This window comes from Octopus bimaculoides, chromosome 18 (genome assembly GCF_046866305.1).
Source record: "Octopus bimaculoides isolate indiv1 chromosome 18, ASM4686630v1, whole genome shotgun sequence".
In the NCBI taxonomy this organism is placed as follows: domain Eukaryota; kingdom Metazoa; phylum Mollusca; class Cephalopoda; order Octopoda; family Octopodidae; genus Octopus; species Octopus bimaculoides.
The window spans coordinates 27,659,985-27,677,596 of NC_142945.1; the positions used below are offsets into that span (position 1 = coordinate 27,659,985).

At 35.0% G+C, this 17,612-nt stretch overlaps 1 protein-coding gene across 1 annotated transcript; it reads left to right on the forward strand.

Annotated features, from left to right (window-relative positions):
- Positions 1–2,809: 2,809 nt before the first annotated feature.
- LOC106876442 (mini-chromosome maintenance complex-binding protein) lies at positions 2,810–17,552 on the forward strand. Its single transcript, XM_052974200.2, has 15 exons — positions 2,810–3,038; positions 5,775–5,854; positions 7,261–7,443; positions 9,608–9,704; positions 10,360–10,533; positions 10,635–10,711; positions 12,238–12,335; positions 12,461–12,615; positions 14,617–14,740; positions 15,334–15,451; positions 16,010–16,175; positions 16,260–16,393; positions 16,820–16,984; positions 17,226–17,314; positions 17,396–17,552. The coding sequence occupies exons 1-15, from the start codon at positions 2,891–2,893 to the stop codon at positions 17,517–17,519; spliced, it is 1,932 nt and encodes a 643-aa protein (XP_052830160.1). The 5' UTR covers positions 2,810–2,890; the 3' UTR covers positions 17,520–17,552.
- The last annotated feature ends 60 nt before the right edge of the window (positions 17,553–17,612 follow it).

Consider the following 17,612-nt stretch of genomic DNA (forward strand, 5'->3'; position numbering starts at 1 on the left):
TAACAAAGCCCAAACACGTGCGTATATTAGTAAGAGAGTTAGATGAAAGGAAATTCATAATTGCTTGTAAATATCTGCTACATAAAAAGGCATTGTTTAGTGTTATTTAAAAATCCGGAAACTCCACTTCGTCTGCAGTAAGTACTTAGTGTTAAGTGCTATACCACATTCGACACATGCATCAAGCTTAGAAAGAAACTTTTCACTGAGTTATCGGTTCAGATAATGGAATCGTCAAGGCATTTGTTTTTTTAGATACTTCCTAGACTACCTTACTGAAGCACCTCAAATATCCATCACCAGAAACACTATAACCTTATGTTTCTCATAAGCGGTATTTATATTGCTGAGTTATCAATATAGTGAACTGTCTGTCTTCTTGAGGGAAAAGAGACATGATTCCTGTTCTGGGCATCACATACAGTTTTTTCTCCATATGGTTTATATCGTGAGGGAATGGAGATTTTAGAAAAGAAATTTTAGAAAAGAAATTCCAGGTGTGGAAGCAATTCCTAGAATCCAAATCCATCACATAGTTGATAGGAAGGGCATCAAGTTGCAGAAAAGAAGCCAAATACGAAAGATGCATACCAGATGTGGTCTGCCAACACATCCAGGTGAGCAATAACCCTAACTATACACTGAGCCCAACTGACATGGCCCATCCAACCAATACTGGCATGAAAAGCACATGAGAGGAGAGAAGCTAGGATGGATGCATAGATGTGAAAAGCTGTGCCGTCATCATCAAGACTAAATAATCCTTGCAGTTATATGTTGTCTCCCTTTTGTTTGGCAATCTTTTTACAGAGCATATAACATAAACGCTGAGATCTTACATTTCGGCTTCCCAAGTTTTTCAACAAAAATGCTCTTACAATGACATCAGAATATCTGTTCACCAATAAGAATAACTTCGATTGCACCAAGCTGGATATCTTACGGTAGCCTAGCTTTTACTTCTCCGTCAGGAAAGTAAGATACGGATATAAGTATGATAGGAAGTACGCTTGGCTTCACAGTTGATTATGATCGCTAAAGAGGAAGCATTCGTTAAGTAGAGGGGTTGGTGTTTGGAGGTGCTGGTTTTGTACAAATTTTGAAATGTTTTCTCTTTTTTGTCTATTGCTGGAAAAGACAGACATTATGATGAATGTGTACGTTTTGGGCAATAGCAGTACTGTCTATGTCTACTACTACTACTACTAGTAGTAGTAGCAGCAAAAATAATGACATCAATTTCATCCCTAAATGGAAGGGAAAGATGAGATTATTCCAAGATTAATAAATGTTTTACGATGTTCTTTTTAACTTGCTGGATTTGAAGGAAGGGGAAGTGTCCATGGCCTTTGCATACCCTCTTATATCGGTGAGACTGATGCCATTAATGTTCCTCCTGAACTTTATAAGTCGGAAAGATATGTTCTGAGAATGTAGGACTGGGCATAATGATTAATGCGAAGCCCGAGGAGGAGCGGGGTGGGGCAATAAGGGTGAAGAAAAGAGGAAAAGCTAAGACGAGAATGGCATGAATCCCACCAGTTCCGAAGAGTATATACCATTATAACAACAACAGAAAAGCAGAGCGAGGAGAGAGCACGTCTGGGCCAGAGGCTGGAGTGTGTCTGTGATGTTAATGACGTAGTTTGGCGAGTTTTTATCCAATTACCAGTTTTGTTCTTCTAGAAAGATTTTAGCTCTGGAATCCATGATTCCATTTTGAATTGCTGCATGTATTTTTGGCTTCACGAGGATCAAATAATGTTTTAGTAAATCAAGCCGATGGAATTAGCGTGACAAGAACTAAACAACTTTGACAGCAAGTATCAGCTATTGCTTGTTTATGTATGATGATAGTATGGAGGCTACTTTATCCGCAGCTTTTTGCGATATCCATAATTCGAAGAAAGCATAGAAATCATCATATCGACTGCTGTTTTGTAAAGTTATGGCTTGATTTTCTGCATAGAACAACTCCAAGATTGTCTATCCAACGAGGCGAAAAAGAATGGGAGTGCTGGATTCTAGTATAATACAATGTTGAATAAAATGTTTTAGAACCAAGAAACCAACAGCGTGAGGAATCCAAGAAAACGGGAATTTGATGTTTAGAACGAGAAGAAGCTTGGCAGGCCAAAGCACAGGAGGAACTGAAAAAAAGTAGGTGTGATTGGAAGAGCTGGTCTAAATATATGAAGATAAGTTTGGTTGGAGTGTTAGAACCGAAGTTGTCAGCTTCATAGATCTGAAGTAGATGCTGGAAGAGTGTGGCGTGCAATGAGGTTGGTGGTTGATGTTCCAGAAACACTAGAATCAATCTTTAGTAATTTCCTCTAGGTTCTGGAGATAAAATTCTGCCGAGTTTAACTTTGACTTTATTGATTTCCTACACGCAGATAATAAAATAAGCAACAATTGTTTAGCCCACGGTTAGCTCTGATTGAGTAGACCTATAATCAAACACATTCCAGTCCTGACCATTCGTTTTTTTAACCCCTCAAACATTTAGAACTTTCAGTTTTAAAACGGTAGAATACAATTTGAGGGAGCTTGGTTGCCATGTCTAGCAGTTCGAGCAACCACAAATATGCTCTCAGTTTGAATAACTAATCAGTGAAGTACATGAATGAATTTAATCGTCGTATTCACCAATCAAAACTGGTGGTCACAATCATTGTTAGGAGTTGCTTTTATTTATTTATCTTTTTTATTTATTTATTTATGTTTCGTTACGCTTTGAGTTAAAATTCAACCGAAATTCAGGCGATTCGGTCGGCTATATTTCTCATTTGTAAACTTATAGTTTGAAGCCAATATTGAAAATTAAGTCCTCTTACACAAGTTTGACAAATAAAAAATACGAAAGTGTGGCTGAAGAGAAAAAAACCATATGCAACAGCATGTGTTACAGAATATTTCCCGCCATTCTAGAGCTGTAAACAAGGTGGATTTCAAAGAAAACTCGCTTTGTGCATACATCATGCCTGGATTATTTGATTACGTTAACCAACCACTTCAAATAATACAAAAATTGTTCGGTAAGTAACAGCATGTCTTATTTACAGATGGTATTATGGAAAATCTGACTAAATATTTTCATAGTATGTAATATTATTTCTTATAGTAAAATTTTAAGAAAACGGAGAATTGAAGCGATGAAATATACATAGTTCATAAGTGCCAACACACGAAACTCTCGGCCCTTCAGTCAATCTGTTACTTCTGCTAAATATTAATGATAAAAATATAGGTGGACATTGGAATTAGACACTGAGGGAAAATGGCTGTAACTTTTTTATTTTTTAATTTTGACGATTTTCGTTTTCGATAATGTGTTCTATATGTCGCGGTCATGCGATTCCCCCTAAAAAAAATTTTGGACCACCCCTCCCCTTCCCCACACACACACGGGGTGGGGGGGGGGCAATTTTCATTTTTGACATTGTGTTCTACATGTTCAGGTCGTACGAATAGCCTTCTCGCAACTTAGATGTGAAAATGAACGGCTTACATTTATATTGAAACAGAAAAAGGATCATATGTGGAGTCCCCACCACGAAACTTGATATGCTAGAAATAACAGCTAAACGCGGACAATCCTAAATCTATTCACAAGGCATTCGTTGTCCTGAGGCGATTTGCTTGAGGTGCTGCACAGTGGGATCGAATCCCAAACTGCATGGTCATAAAGCATTCTTCTTTATCACAAAGTCATTCCGGGTCAGGCCAAAATCCATTGGTACCGATACAATTATAAAACTGAAGAATGTTTTTCTATCCTATAATAATTCAAGACTGTTCAATCAAAGAATTAAAGTGTTCTGTTGAAAAAATAGCTGAGCCTAAAGAAAGTATTATCTTCCCTGACAAAGTTAAATTCTTTGGTCTTAATGCAAAAAGCAGGGGAACCAGCTAATGAATTTCTGAAGGTTCTAATATCCAAATATTTTACACTTGTAGTAAATGATTTGATTCTTGGAAAGTTAAATGAGCAACTCAGTAAATCAAATTAAAATTTACAGCCATTGGCCTTTTATATCATTTAACCCATTAGCACTCAGATTATTAAATGCTTATTTATTCACATTGTTTTGAATTAATCTTGCATTATCTTGCAGTTTTGAGATTTTGATGGTGTCATTGTTTATTTTTAGAATGACACTGTACAGTACATGTGAGAGGACAGATCTGGCTGGTTTGAACATAAAACATGCAGAATATTTGGGCCGGAATTGGCTGGTTTAAATGCCAAAGGGTTAAGTTTTGTCTTATGAACAAAAAGAAATCCTTTGCAGCAAATTGGAGCCATGTCAACATATGCACATCAAAATCATTGTATTAAACTAAGTTTGTCTGTAATATTAATGTTAAATGCTATGAATTCTTAAAAAGTCTGCTGATGAGAAAGTAACTTTGAATATTAGTTAGACAACAAATGATGATTTACATTGGGTTAATTGTAAGTTGAAATGCTGATTCTGGTGCAGCATGTTCCATGATTTTGGTTTCACTATTAACAAAGTTATCATTAATCATTTAAAAGCCTTTAGCATTTGAACCAGCCATATCCAGCCAAAATATTCTACCTGTCTTGTACTCAAACTGGCCAGATCTGGCCTCTCACACCTACCCTATAATTTCACTCTGCATATAAAAAAATCACATTATCAAAATTTCAAATCTATGAGATAATGCATGATTAATTTAAAACAAAGTGAAAAAAACAAGCGTTCCATTTGACAAAGTAACCTGGATACTAAAGGGTTAACCAAATGATTAAACATTTACACATTTTATGATCATTCAAAACTAGAGGTGGTTAGTACAACTTTGCTTGACTTTACAGTACTTCAACTTTGTTGTTAATAGCGCAAACACTCTGAAAGATACATCATATTGCTGTTTCCAATTATTTACATCTGAAAAAAGTTATAACACCAAAATTTCAGTAATCCTTTTGGTACCAGACTGCCCCTGGCTCTATCATAAAGACTTCCCATTTTAAAGTGGTCTAAATTAAAGTCTTGTGTCTAAATTTCATACTAATTTATGTTCCCAACTTGAGTTTAATAATGACAAATTATTGTAATAAATTCTTCACTATTTGAAAATTAATTGAAACAAAATTAATGTATTTCAGATAACAAAAGAGTTAAAAATAAAATTTGCTCAGTGTATGCAGTCTCGGTATACATAAAATAGGAGACTGAAAATGAACTTCACAATCTTCAAGTTATGAGAATTATAACTGTATGAAGATGTCAACATTGCTCTGGTCCAAATGCTTACAATAGAATATATTCTGCTTTAGCATTTAGATTACTCCATCAAATATAATGCTTATTTATTTATGCTTTTGAATTAATCATGTATTGTAGCTTAAAGATTTCCTTGATGAGGTGATTGTGTGTTTTAGGATGAAAATTGTTGGATGTAAGAGGCCAGATTTGGTCAGTTTGAACAAAATACATGTAAAATATTTGGGCCAGATCTAGCCAATTTCAATGCTAAAGGGCTAACTGAGTGGTTAATCGACTTAAGTAAAGTTGTAAAGAAAGTGTTGTATAGCTATAACTTGAAGATATTTAAAAAGAATGAGTAGACAGCCATTTCATAAATATTTATCCTTCCACAAGCTAACCACCTCTGTCTTACAAGCCATATCCAAATAATCATTGTACATTTGTCTCTTTAACTTTTGCTTGCATGAAAAGTACTTCTAAATTTTGAATGCTTTTTTTTTTTTTACCTATTATTTCCCAAAATACTTTCAGATCAACAAGGTTCATTGAAGCCAGAATCAGTTTCAGACTATTTTAGGAAAGAACTAGAAAAGCCATCACTTGCAGCACAAGTGAGTTTTTTCTTTCATTCTTTCTTGTGTTTTATGAATTTATTTTAAAAATTTCCTCAGTCACGGAAGGATTGCTGCTGGAGATTATAGTTTCTAATTAATCATTGAGTAGAGAAGGAAGAATATTTATGGTTGTGTGGTAAGAATTTTAGCTTTCCAACCACTTGATCCAATGTTCAGTCCCACTGCTTGGCACCTTGGATAAGTGTCTTCTATTATAGTCACAGCCCAACTAAAGCCTTATGAGTGGATTTGGTTGGCAGAAATTGAAAAGAAGCCCATTGTGTGTGTGTGTGTGTGTGTGTGTGTGTGTGTTACTGTCTCCTTGCCTGAGCATCATGTGTTGTAAGCAAGAGTCCCCATCATGCAAGTAGTATCCTTCCAATCTTTCATGAAAACATGTCTGGTTATGGAGACACGCTTATTTATTCACATTGTTTTGATTTAATCATATATTATCTGATAAAGTTACTTCCCTTGAGTAAAAAATAGCCGTCCCAGTTAAAGTTGCCATTTCTTAGTAGCTATTCTTGACTTAATCTTATATTGACAACTAAAGAAATAAGAAAAATAATTTGTATGAAAAATTAGGATTGAAGCCAAAAATTATTGAAACAGTTTAAACTGTTATCTTTTATCTGTTTTGGTCATTAGACTGTGGCCTTGCTGGGGCACTGCCTTGAAGAACTTCCAGTCGAATCGACCCCAGTAATTTTTTGTGTGTAAAGCCTGGTACTTATTTTATCAGCCCAGCACTGGTCGTCAAGTGGTAGTGGGGGACAAACACTGATACATAGGCTCACACACACATAGTTATGGTATATTCGATTAAGAATGTAGTAGAGTTCAGTATAAAGTTCATCCACCTTCAGGTTGACCCCTGTGCTATCTAGTTGTAGTATTATACATACTTCCAGGTTTGTGTTTGGGCTTCTGTTGTGTGTGAATAGATAATTAAAAAAATTGGAGTCAACAAGGAGGATTATGGTTGGACATTTATCTTCTAATCGCTACAATTGTTTCCACATAATGTAGTTCTCCAGGCATGCAGGTACTTGATTATGCAACCGTTTCCCCAGGTGATATGTAAATATTGTCTCTATAAGTTCATATTCTCAGCTTCATAAACATCCTCTCTATCTGTCACTGAGTTTATCAGGGTGTGTTGTTGCTGAAGGGATGTTGGTAAATGTCCAACTGTACTCCTTATTGTTGACTCTAATTTGTTTCAATTATATATATGTACACACAATGGGTTTCTTTCAGTTTCTGTCTACCAAATCTACTCACAAGGCTTTGGTCAGCCCAAGGTGCCATGTGGTTAGGAAGCAAGCTTCTTGCCACCTCTGCACCTATAAAATTTCTTTGTACAACAATGTGAACATGGGATGTTTTGTTTTGTTTAGGTGAAATCTGTCAACTCCACAGCACTTCACGACCTGATTCCCAACTCTTTAGTGCGTTATCGATGTATGGTTCAAGATATGTTTGATCCCGAATTTTACATGGGAACATACAAAATAAAGGACCCCTGCACAAAACAAACATTTGTTAAGTGTGGAATGTACCGTGATGTGGCAGAATGCAAGGTGAGTTTTAAAAAATTTTCTTTCGTTCATTCAGCAGAGACAATTTATAATGTATTGCCTAATATCATTATGTATAATTGCATGAAAGCCCCCACTTCTGAAGTTTCTGGCAATATGTTGAATAAGTTAGCACATTACATAACTTAATTTGAGTTCAAATCCTTCCAAGGTCATCTTTGTTTTTCTTTCCTCCAAGGTCAATAAAAGTACCAGTCAAATACTGAGGCTGTTGGTATCAAGTAACCCCCTCCCTTCAAAATTGCAGGCCTAGTTCATCATTATCATCATTATACATCGGTTTCCCATGCTGGTATGGGTTGGATGGTTTGATCGGACTTGGTAAGGCAGGAGCTGCACCAGGCTCTATTGTCTGTTCTGGCATGGTCCCTATAGCTGGATGCCCTTCCTAATGCCAACCACTCCACGGAGTGTACTGGGTGTTTTCATGCCAAACCAGCACTGGTATCAATTCTGCTGTGACAGACAAGTCTTCTTGAGTACAGCAAGGTGCTAGATATCTCAGTCCTTTGTCATCTCCTCTGTTAGAAACAGTTATTATGCAGCTTAAATCACTATAGAGTGTAGCGCTTACTAAAGATGTTTTGAGAAAGCCATATTGTAGATTCATGAAGCCTATATCACAAGAGAATATTTTAATGTGCCACAAAGAAACCTTTTGAGCTAAACTATTCTGCCAGTGTCATTCCTCTGTTTAAGAAAGGGTGACCGCATGTTACCTGTCAACTATAGTCCAGTCAGTCTTACTAGCTGTATTGCCAAACTAATGGAATCCTGTGTCAGAGAAACAGTCTGAAACATCTGGAATTCTCACAGAGTTACTCAGCTCTCGCAATTTGGATTTATCCCTATCTGCTGTGATCAACTTATCGAGTTTCTTGAAGACATCACCTGGGTCACTGATGGCGGCTCATGGGTGGATGTTGTTTACCTTGTCTTTACTAAAGCTTTTAATTCTGTGCCACACAAAAGACTTATGGCAAAACTCTCTGCAATGGGTGTGAAAGATGATCTTTCTAACTGATTGGAGTCCTTCATTCTCAACTGAAAAGGACAGCATTCTTCACCCTATTAGATGTCATCTGGTGTACTGCAGGGATCTGTTCTTTGTCCCCTTTTGTTTGTTGTATACATTAATGACATAGATGCTAACTTAAAGAATGCCACAGTGCTGAAATATGCAGATGACATCAAGCTGTACCTTGAGATGAAAAGGACAGATCCTGAACACTATAGATCTTTCCTGCAATTTGACCTGGACACAATGTAACAATGGATTACAGGCTGGCAACTCAAGCTGGCTGTGGACAAGTGTACCACCATGCATTTTGGGAGGAAAACCCCAGTGTCCACATACTCTCTCCACAACACTAATACCAAGAAGTCTTCTTGTGAACATGACCTGGGCATTAGTCAGCAGTGATTTGTGCTGGACAAAGCACATCTCTAAAACTGGCAAGAAGGCTGAGGGTGTTTTGGCATCACCCAGCAAGACCTTTGTCAGCTGCCCTCCAGCTATCGATTTAAGGCTGTATATGGTTATGGTGCAGCCACACTTGGAATTTGCATCACCAGTCTGGAACCCCTATTTTGCTCAGGACATTGACCTCCTGAAACTGTTCAGAGACGTGCAACCAAGCAAACACCCTCCATGCTCTGAACACCTTGCTTCCCTGGGCTTAGATACATTAGAATTATTAAACTTTTGTGCCAGTAACTACCTTGTGCATCTTTTTGAGCTCCATGTGTCTAACACGCGTGGGCATGCCTACAAAGCCAGAAAACAGCACAGCTCCCATGACTTTCGGAAACATTTTTTCACACTCAGAGTTGCTGAAGCATGGAACAAACTACCTGCATCAGTTGTTAGTTGCCGAGACATTGCAGCCTTTAAAACCTCCATGCTTCCTGAAATTCGCCAACACTACGCCTGATACCCCCCCCCCCATATGCATACACACATGTATATCATGACTCATACACTGTTCACTTTCCTGACTTTTGTACATAATTCTATGTACTATACATGCACCTTTGATGAGTTGTAGTGCACCTGAACACTATACATAATAACTTCATTATTATTATTATATTATTATTAAAATATTTGATAGAAACTTTTATATATGTTATATTTTTGTTTTAGCCTGAAGAGATTGTGACTGATAGTAATCAAATTGTGATGCTTGACCGACAAACCCTTTACTGTATTCCAATCCCAGCTGAGACACAATGGGTGAAAAAAATATCCTTTACCATTGATCTACAATTTTATGACCTAAATAACTTTTTCTGATTATTCTATAAATTCTATTCTTAGTAGTAAAAGTCTTTAATAACTGTCCTACCAGAATAAAACTGAATGTTTTTTTAATCTAATTTGGTTCTGTAAAGACAGGTTTAGCCTAATACAGGTTCTGCTATTTATTGAAATGTTTCTGTTATATAGCTAATGCTGGAGGTTTGTAAATCTATATAGTTATTCAAACAACACAAATAACAAAATATGCACTTTTGATTTCTAAATCGCAAACCAACAACTTGTTTACATTCATTTTTCTCTAACAAAGTTATTAGTCCTTAATGACCCCCCCCCCCCCACTACTTTGCTATATGACATTGCTTATTTTCGTCTTTACAAATTGTCCTTAGTGCTAACCTTATGGTTGTATAGAGTTTAATGTTGACAAGGATGGCTACTGTAAGTTTAGAGATATACTTTGACTAGGACCATTTTACTATCACAGTATTTTGACTTGTGATCAGAACTATAACCTGACATTTCTGAAAATGGTTCTAAATAAGAAAAATAAAACAAAACATTGAAAATTATGTCACAAAGCTTGAGTGATTTCTCTAATTTCCCTGTGTGAATGCTTTTAGTACTTAACTCTTTCCAAGGATATGCTGAGAAGGAAAAAACAGTGTCTTCTGAACTTAGTGCTAGTGCTAGTGGATCCCTGAAGAGACCCCATGATGATGTGGATGATACTGAAGATATGGAATGTACAAATCCACATGACACAGAAATGAATCCAGAAGACAAACGCAGCAGACAAAATATCTTTGAAGGTTTTAAACTTTAATTTTTTTTATAGTCAAATTAGGAAGAGCTTTGTTAAATGATTTCTTTCTGAGTTAATAACGTATTTCTTTTTGGTTTTTTTTCTCAGGTCAGACATCAACTACTTCTCCACTTGATTTGAACTTTCCTCTTCCAGGTGAGACTGGTCCTGCATGTTTAGTTAAGGTAAAGTTAAATATAATTTAAACATATTTTCCAAAGAATCATCAAGATTAGATTAGTAGGCCATTGTGTTATTGTAGAGCAGAAATGTAACTGTTTCAAGCAAAAGGATGCTATTGGTTATTTTATAATTATGAAGATGCTGGGATTTAAGCAATAACAAAATAAGAAATTTGTAATTGTCTTTGTATGTATGTGTGTAAGAAAAAAAACATATTAAAATAGATTATCTTTCACATACTCTTTTTAAATCACTCTGTTGCCCTAATAAAATTCCTTACACATATGCATAAACATACATACACTCAGCGTGAGCAATATATGTGTACAGACAGTGAGAGAGAGTGGTAAATATATATAGAGAGGGGAAAGTTTACAGTGAGAAAAGTGAAAAATGAAAGAGATAGACGAGAGAGATCTTTTCTATTGTCACAGATTTTGAAATAATTTTCAAATTTAGTATATTGATGTACTTTTTCATGCTGAATTCGATTTTGTGATTCATTTATTCCTGAACAGTTTTAGAAAAACGGTAGAGAGGTTTAAAGTTTGATCTTTTACCCAATCTGAGAACAGAATTCGGAAGCTGGCATTTTTTGTGTGATAGCTGTCAATCATAAAATGAAAGTAAACATTATAACAAAGTTTTAAAACAAAATGAAAGCAATTATGTAATGAAAAAAGAGAGATGGGGACAGAATGTGTGAGAAATAAAGTGTACAAAAAGAGTGATAAAGAGTGTGGTAAATATATAAAGAGAGGGGAAAGCATAAGAGAGAAAATGTGATGGTGATATATAGAGATTGGGAGATTTGTCAATCTAAAAGTGGAGTTATTTCTCATAGAAAATTATATTTTTTGATTATCATTTACAGACAACTTCTTTGGGACACAGATTTAGAAAATCAAAATTCATGTTTTTTGAGGATGTACCATTTCAGGGCCTTTTGGGGCTAAACACATATACATAACCACATACCCTCGCATTTATATAGATGTTTTTTTGAATGTCTTCAATTACTTGGTATGTACATACACACACACACACACACATACATATATAATTGTGTACATAAATAAAAAATTTAGAACAAGGAACAAAATTCCTTTCAATTTTAATTGGAAAAAAGATATTAGTTTTACTACTAGAGTGAATGAATAAAACTAATGTTTTATTTACATAATATAAATCTAATTATAATATTATATAAGTCCTTGCCTTCTTTGGTAAATGACATAAAAATTTAATAGAGGGCATTAGCTCATAATGATAGTTAAATAAAGACAAATATTGAATAGAATAGAATGAGACAATAATACGGATTATAAACCACTCAGCAAAATTAACTTTGTGTAAATGTGTGTGTGTGTTGCTTTTTTTCCCCTCAAAACATGATGGATCTTGTTAAATACAGTTGGGAGAGATTTGTTTTTTTGGTTTTCGAATGCTAGTAGAATTTGATGCTTACAACATTTTTGGTTACTTTTTCTTTACAACCTAATAAACTAAATATTTGCATTTTTTGTAGATTTATGACAAAGTTGATAGCTTGAAAGTAAATGATATGCTTGAAGTGATAGGTATATTATCTATAGACCCTTCCATGGTAGCTGATTCACCAGACTTGTAAGTCATTTGTTTGTTGTTGTTTTTTTACTTGTTGGGTTTTTTTTTTTTCCTTGGTGTTTTCTGACAGAAATTCTTTTGCTTTTCCATATAGATCTTTTAACTTCTCCCTTGCTGTATTTTAGCTCAGATGACATTGAAGAAGGAATGAATTCTACAGCTGTTGAACATTTACCACCACCATCTCTGGTTCCACGAATACATGCAGTGATTGTCAACAAAGTGGAGCATAACAATCCGTGGCTTACTAATTCTCTTGACAAAGACAGTCAAGAAAAAAGTTTGTATTTCTGTTTACTCTGACTTTCTCAATCAAAACCACTGTTAGTGTTTGTTAATATTATTAATGTTTGGTTAATCCTATTGTTTAATATCCTTACTGACTAATATTGTTTAGTACCATGTTAATTGGATCATTGTTTAAAATAACAAAAATAGATCAAAGCAGTTAACACAGTTTGTCATGGGGAACAGAGGCCCATTATTAAGTAATCTATGGTTTACTCTACTGTCTACTGCTTCATTAATAAGAAGACTAGAGTTTGCACCCATATCGTTCTTCTTTCTTCACGATGTTGCTGGACAATTTTAAATCTGTCTTAATTATGTCAAACACAGCAATTTGCTTGACCCCTGTCTATCTTTTCAGTCTTCACAGGCCCACCTCATATGAGTAATATTGGTTTACACCAGCCTCAACAATTGATAGCTCTTCATTCCCTCTTATTTCTTGACAGTTGAAGAAAAATAAAACCTAAACATGCTAGCTTTCTTTTCAGAAAGAAATAGAATCTATTAATAAGCAACTTCAGAGTTCTTCTGAAATAATTTATATAAACACTAACATAATTTGTAACTTAGTATCTTTCTTTTGAAGCTTCAGACACAGAAACACTACTAATTTGAGGAGGAAAGTCTTGTTTTTTGCAGTTTACAAAACTGCTTTCCGATTGATAAGCAGAGTTCATGAAAGTTCACATCAGTATTTTTGTTCAACTATGAACTGCAGTTTGCCAATAGCTCTGTCTTTTTTTATATATCACATTAATATGCAACTGGTTTTCTGATTTAAAAAGAAAAAAGGGATCTATTTTAAAATGGGGGCCACATTTTTCATTAATGTTTTACGTAGTGTTTTTGGTACGGAAAGACTTTCAAACTTCGTATACTTATCTATTTTGTGTTATAGAACAGAAAAATATTTTTGTGTTCGAATTTATTTCATGTAAAAAATTATCTTATTTCGATAATTTCAACCAATCACTGACAAGTATTCAGTTGTTTACATTTACTCCTTTGGCTGATTAAGCGATGTAAAGCGTATTTAATCTCCATACCTTCGTTTTATTTGCTTTAACTCTAACCCTAGGGTTAGGGTTAGGGTTAATTGTTTCAGAATCGTTTGTTTATGTAGTCGGCACTTAATGTATATCGGCTGAATGGACGTCAGTGATTGGTTGAAATTACAGAAATACGACAACTTTCACATGGAATAACTTATGGATTTCTTTTTTTTTAAAGAAGACTAAAAGAAAAAAGATGTTTTATATGACACATTCTACCAGTGTTCCAAGTTTCAAAGTGTTTCGTTAATGAAAAATGTGGCCCCCGTTTTAAAAAAGATCCGAAAAAAGATAAATCATCCATTTTACAGTGGTTCATGTTTAAATTAAATCCTTGTCACAATTTTATGTTGAAAACTTTAACTTGTTTCAAACTCCATTTTAATGAGAAGTTACTTCTCCAAGTTATTATTTAAAAAATAATTAATTAAAATACTTGGTTAGTGTATTTCATGAAATATCTGATTACTAAAGCATTGAATTTGGTCTAATCTTTGGGTCAGTGTTCATGTCCACATTAAGTGGATTCATTGTTTAATATTATATATAAAACATAATAAATGAGTATTTGCATATATACGTACAGGTATGTGAATACCTATGTCTACCTGTATATATAGGTGCATACCTGGGTACAGGACATTGCAAACAAACGTAGACAAAAAAAAAAAAAATAATAACCAGAGTACAGAACACACACAGGCCACATAGAGAACATTTTCCTTCATCAGCTACCCCCATTCTAACACAGGCGTTTCGAAGAGTATATATATATATATATATAGCTTTTTGAAATTATTCTGGTATATTTTCTATAAATGTATTTTGTGTATATTACAAACTTATCATTTCCACTCTAATTGCATACAATCTTTTTTGTTAATGTTTATGGTCATCTAATGTTACATGTATTCTATTTAATATTGCTTGTTTTTCAGTTCTTGCAGAGGTTGGAGAAGATCTGAAGACACTCCGAAGACGTCTTTTGGAACTGTTGCAACAGGTGACACTTGGAGACAGTTTGGCTGCAGAATATCTCCTCTGTCATTTAACTTCCTCAGTGTATGTATGTCTCCACATAAGTCATATTCTCACCTTTATGGAATACTACTCTATCATTTGCTCTCCACAGAGTATGCATATGACCATACGAAACTTACCGATCTCATTTAGCTCTTCAGTGTTTGTGTCAATGGAACAGTTCTCTTTCATTTACTCTGCACATAGTACGTAACCACACTGAACGCTTCTCTCTCATTTACTTCCTTCAGTGTATTGCACTCTCAGTTGCCAGGAGCATGGTGTGTTCTTGAGCAAAACACTTCATTTCACATTACTCTAGTGCTTTATGGGGACTGGCATGCCAAAGAATACACCCAACATTTCCTCCACATGTCATGAAAGCAACTAAAAGAGGTTGAGGTGGGATTTGTACTCCAGCCTCATAAAAACCCTTACCAGCAATGACTACCCAAACAGACCCATGGGCTGGAGGGTTGTCACCGCAGTAGGGAATCACCAACAAATGGTGGATGAAGCAACAAGCTGTCATTGCACATGCCCCCATACTACTACAAATGTATGCATGTTATTTTGAATTTTTTTTCTACTCCAAACTTTAAAATATAAAAACCCTGCTAAACTTTAAATTTCAGTTACTTTTCATCTGGCCTTCTTCCAATTGGTAAACTCTCTTTAAATCTGAGCCGAGTTCCCACATCTCTTGGATATGCCAAATTGCTGCACCAGTTTATTTCTTCCCTTGTTACCAAGGTAATTAGATCACATTAATTAATTGTAATTATTATTTTATGCCTGCTTTTCCATGCTTGCATGGGTCATTATGGTCTAAAATCTCATTTGGAGTTTACAGAAAATAATTTGCCATGGTGATTTTTGGAATTCTGGCTCTGTTGTTCAGTTTTTAACTTTTTAATGGTTTGAAATACCTTTATTTGTTAGTCATTTGACTGTGACTATGCTGGGGCACTGCCTTGAAGGGTTTTAGTCAAACAAAATCAATCCCTGGACTTATTTTATTAAGACTGGTACTTATTCTAGCAGTCTCTTTTGTCAAACTGCTAAGTTACAGAGACTCAAGTGGTAGTCGGGGATAAACATATATATGACAGGCTTCTTTCGGTTTCTTCTACCAAATTCACTCTCAAGGCTTTGAGTCAACTTGAGGCTATAGAAAACAACACTTGCCCAAGGTGCTATGCAGTGGGATCGAAACTGGAACCATGTGGTAGGGAAGCAAACTTATTACCATATAGCAGCATGTGTATTCTAGGTTTTAAAATAATTCTTCAAATGTAATCTATTTTCCAGTGTTACATGCTGCCACTGAGCCTGAATTATCTCAACGGCAAGCTGTTCAGCCCTCAGAAAGACTATTCCAAGAATCGTTTAAAGACCGGTGTATTACAAATGAGCAAACAGACTCATCTCATACTTGATGAAACACAACTAGAAGCTGGGCAGCTCAATGTTGAAGGTAGTTTTCAAGTTACTGTATTTCATTCCATTTTTGTCTTATTCTCTGAGTATATGCTATAACTCTTTTTTATATATTTTTCAGGTCATAAAAACATCAAAGCATTAGAAAATGTTATTCGCTTTCAGAAGATAGAGTATGATTTTGGCTTCTACCAACGAGAATATGAATCTAATATTGAAGTCCTTTGCATTTCTGAAGGAAAGTCTATTTTACCTGTAAGTAATCTATCTATCTTTCTCTCTGTAGAGGATGCAGACATTAATGATTTTTCTCTTTCAATCAGCTAAAACAGGCTTGGCTGTATTGTTTAAGAAGTGTCTTCAGGCTCAATTCTATTGTGCAGCACCTTGGGCTATTTTGTAACTCTCTTTGGCTGCCCAATGCCTTATGAGTGAATTTGGTACAAGGAAATTGTAAGCAGCCTCCATATAAGCTACAGTTTTAAAAACCAGTGAAAAAAAAATCCCTTACTTAAAATAACATGTAAAGAGTATTGACAGGAAGAGCATCTAAAGTTTCGCCTCAAAATCAATTCCAAGCCATGCTAGTAGGGGGTGGGGTCATTAAAATGAACATATAAGTGTAAGTTGTGTACTGGCCCTGACACCTATAATTACTTAATCTTGTGTTCATTTCTTTAGGCAGATGTTCATGTTCCACTTGACATTAGCATAAGATATGAAAACCTGGACAGTTATTTTTCTCATCTGAATAATGAACTGACTCCAAACCTGGTAAAAAAATTCCAAATCTACCTTGGTTTAGTGAAAAGAATGGAATATACTCTAGAGAAGGAATTTGAACAGGTAAGAAAATGATAGTTTACTCTTTAGCATTTAAACAGACCAAATTCAGCTCAAATATTCTACAGCTAACCTCTCACACCTAACTTACACTAACATTCTAAAAGTAAACAATCACATCATCAAAACAATCGGAATAGAAAAAAAGCATTGCATTTGTCAGAGTAATCTGAACACTAAAAAAGTTAACTTTCTTAGACACTTGAGGATTTAAATTAAATTTTGTGTTTTTCTATTTCCCTAGTTTGTTCAGAATGATTTCATTAGTATGCGAAAAAATGACAGTAAAAGTATTACTGAAGATGGATTACATTCTTTGCTTAATCTTACACGGTATGTATATCTTTATAGTATTCTTGAAGAAATATTGTATGAATGTTTAGACTACTAATAAGTAATTTCTTCTCTTTTCAGACTTCTCACTATGAGTTGGGGCCTTCCTGGTCCAACAGCAGAAATGTGGCAACGTGCCAAAGTTCTAGAAACTTCATGCAGAGAACGGGTACCACAGCAAACCCAAACACTTCAACCTCATTAGAAATATTCTTAATAAACACATTATTGCAATCTATTGTTGAGCTGTTTATATTTATTACTTAAAACATGGATAGAATCTAAAAGAAGAAAAAAC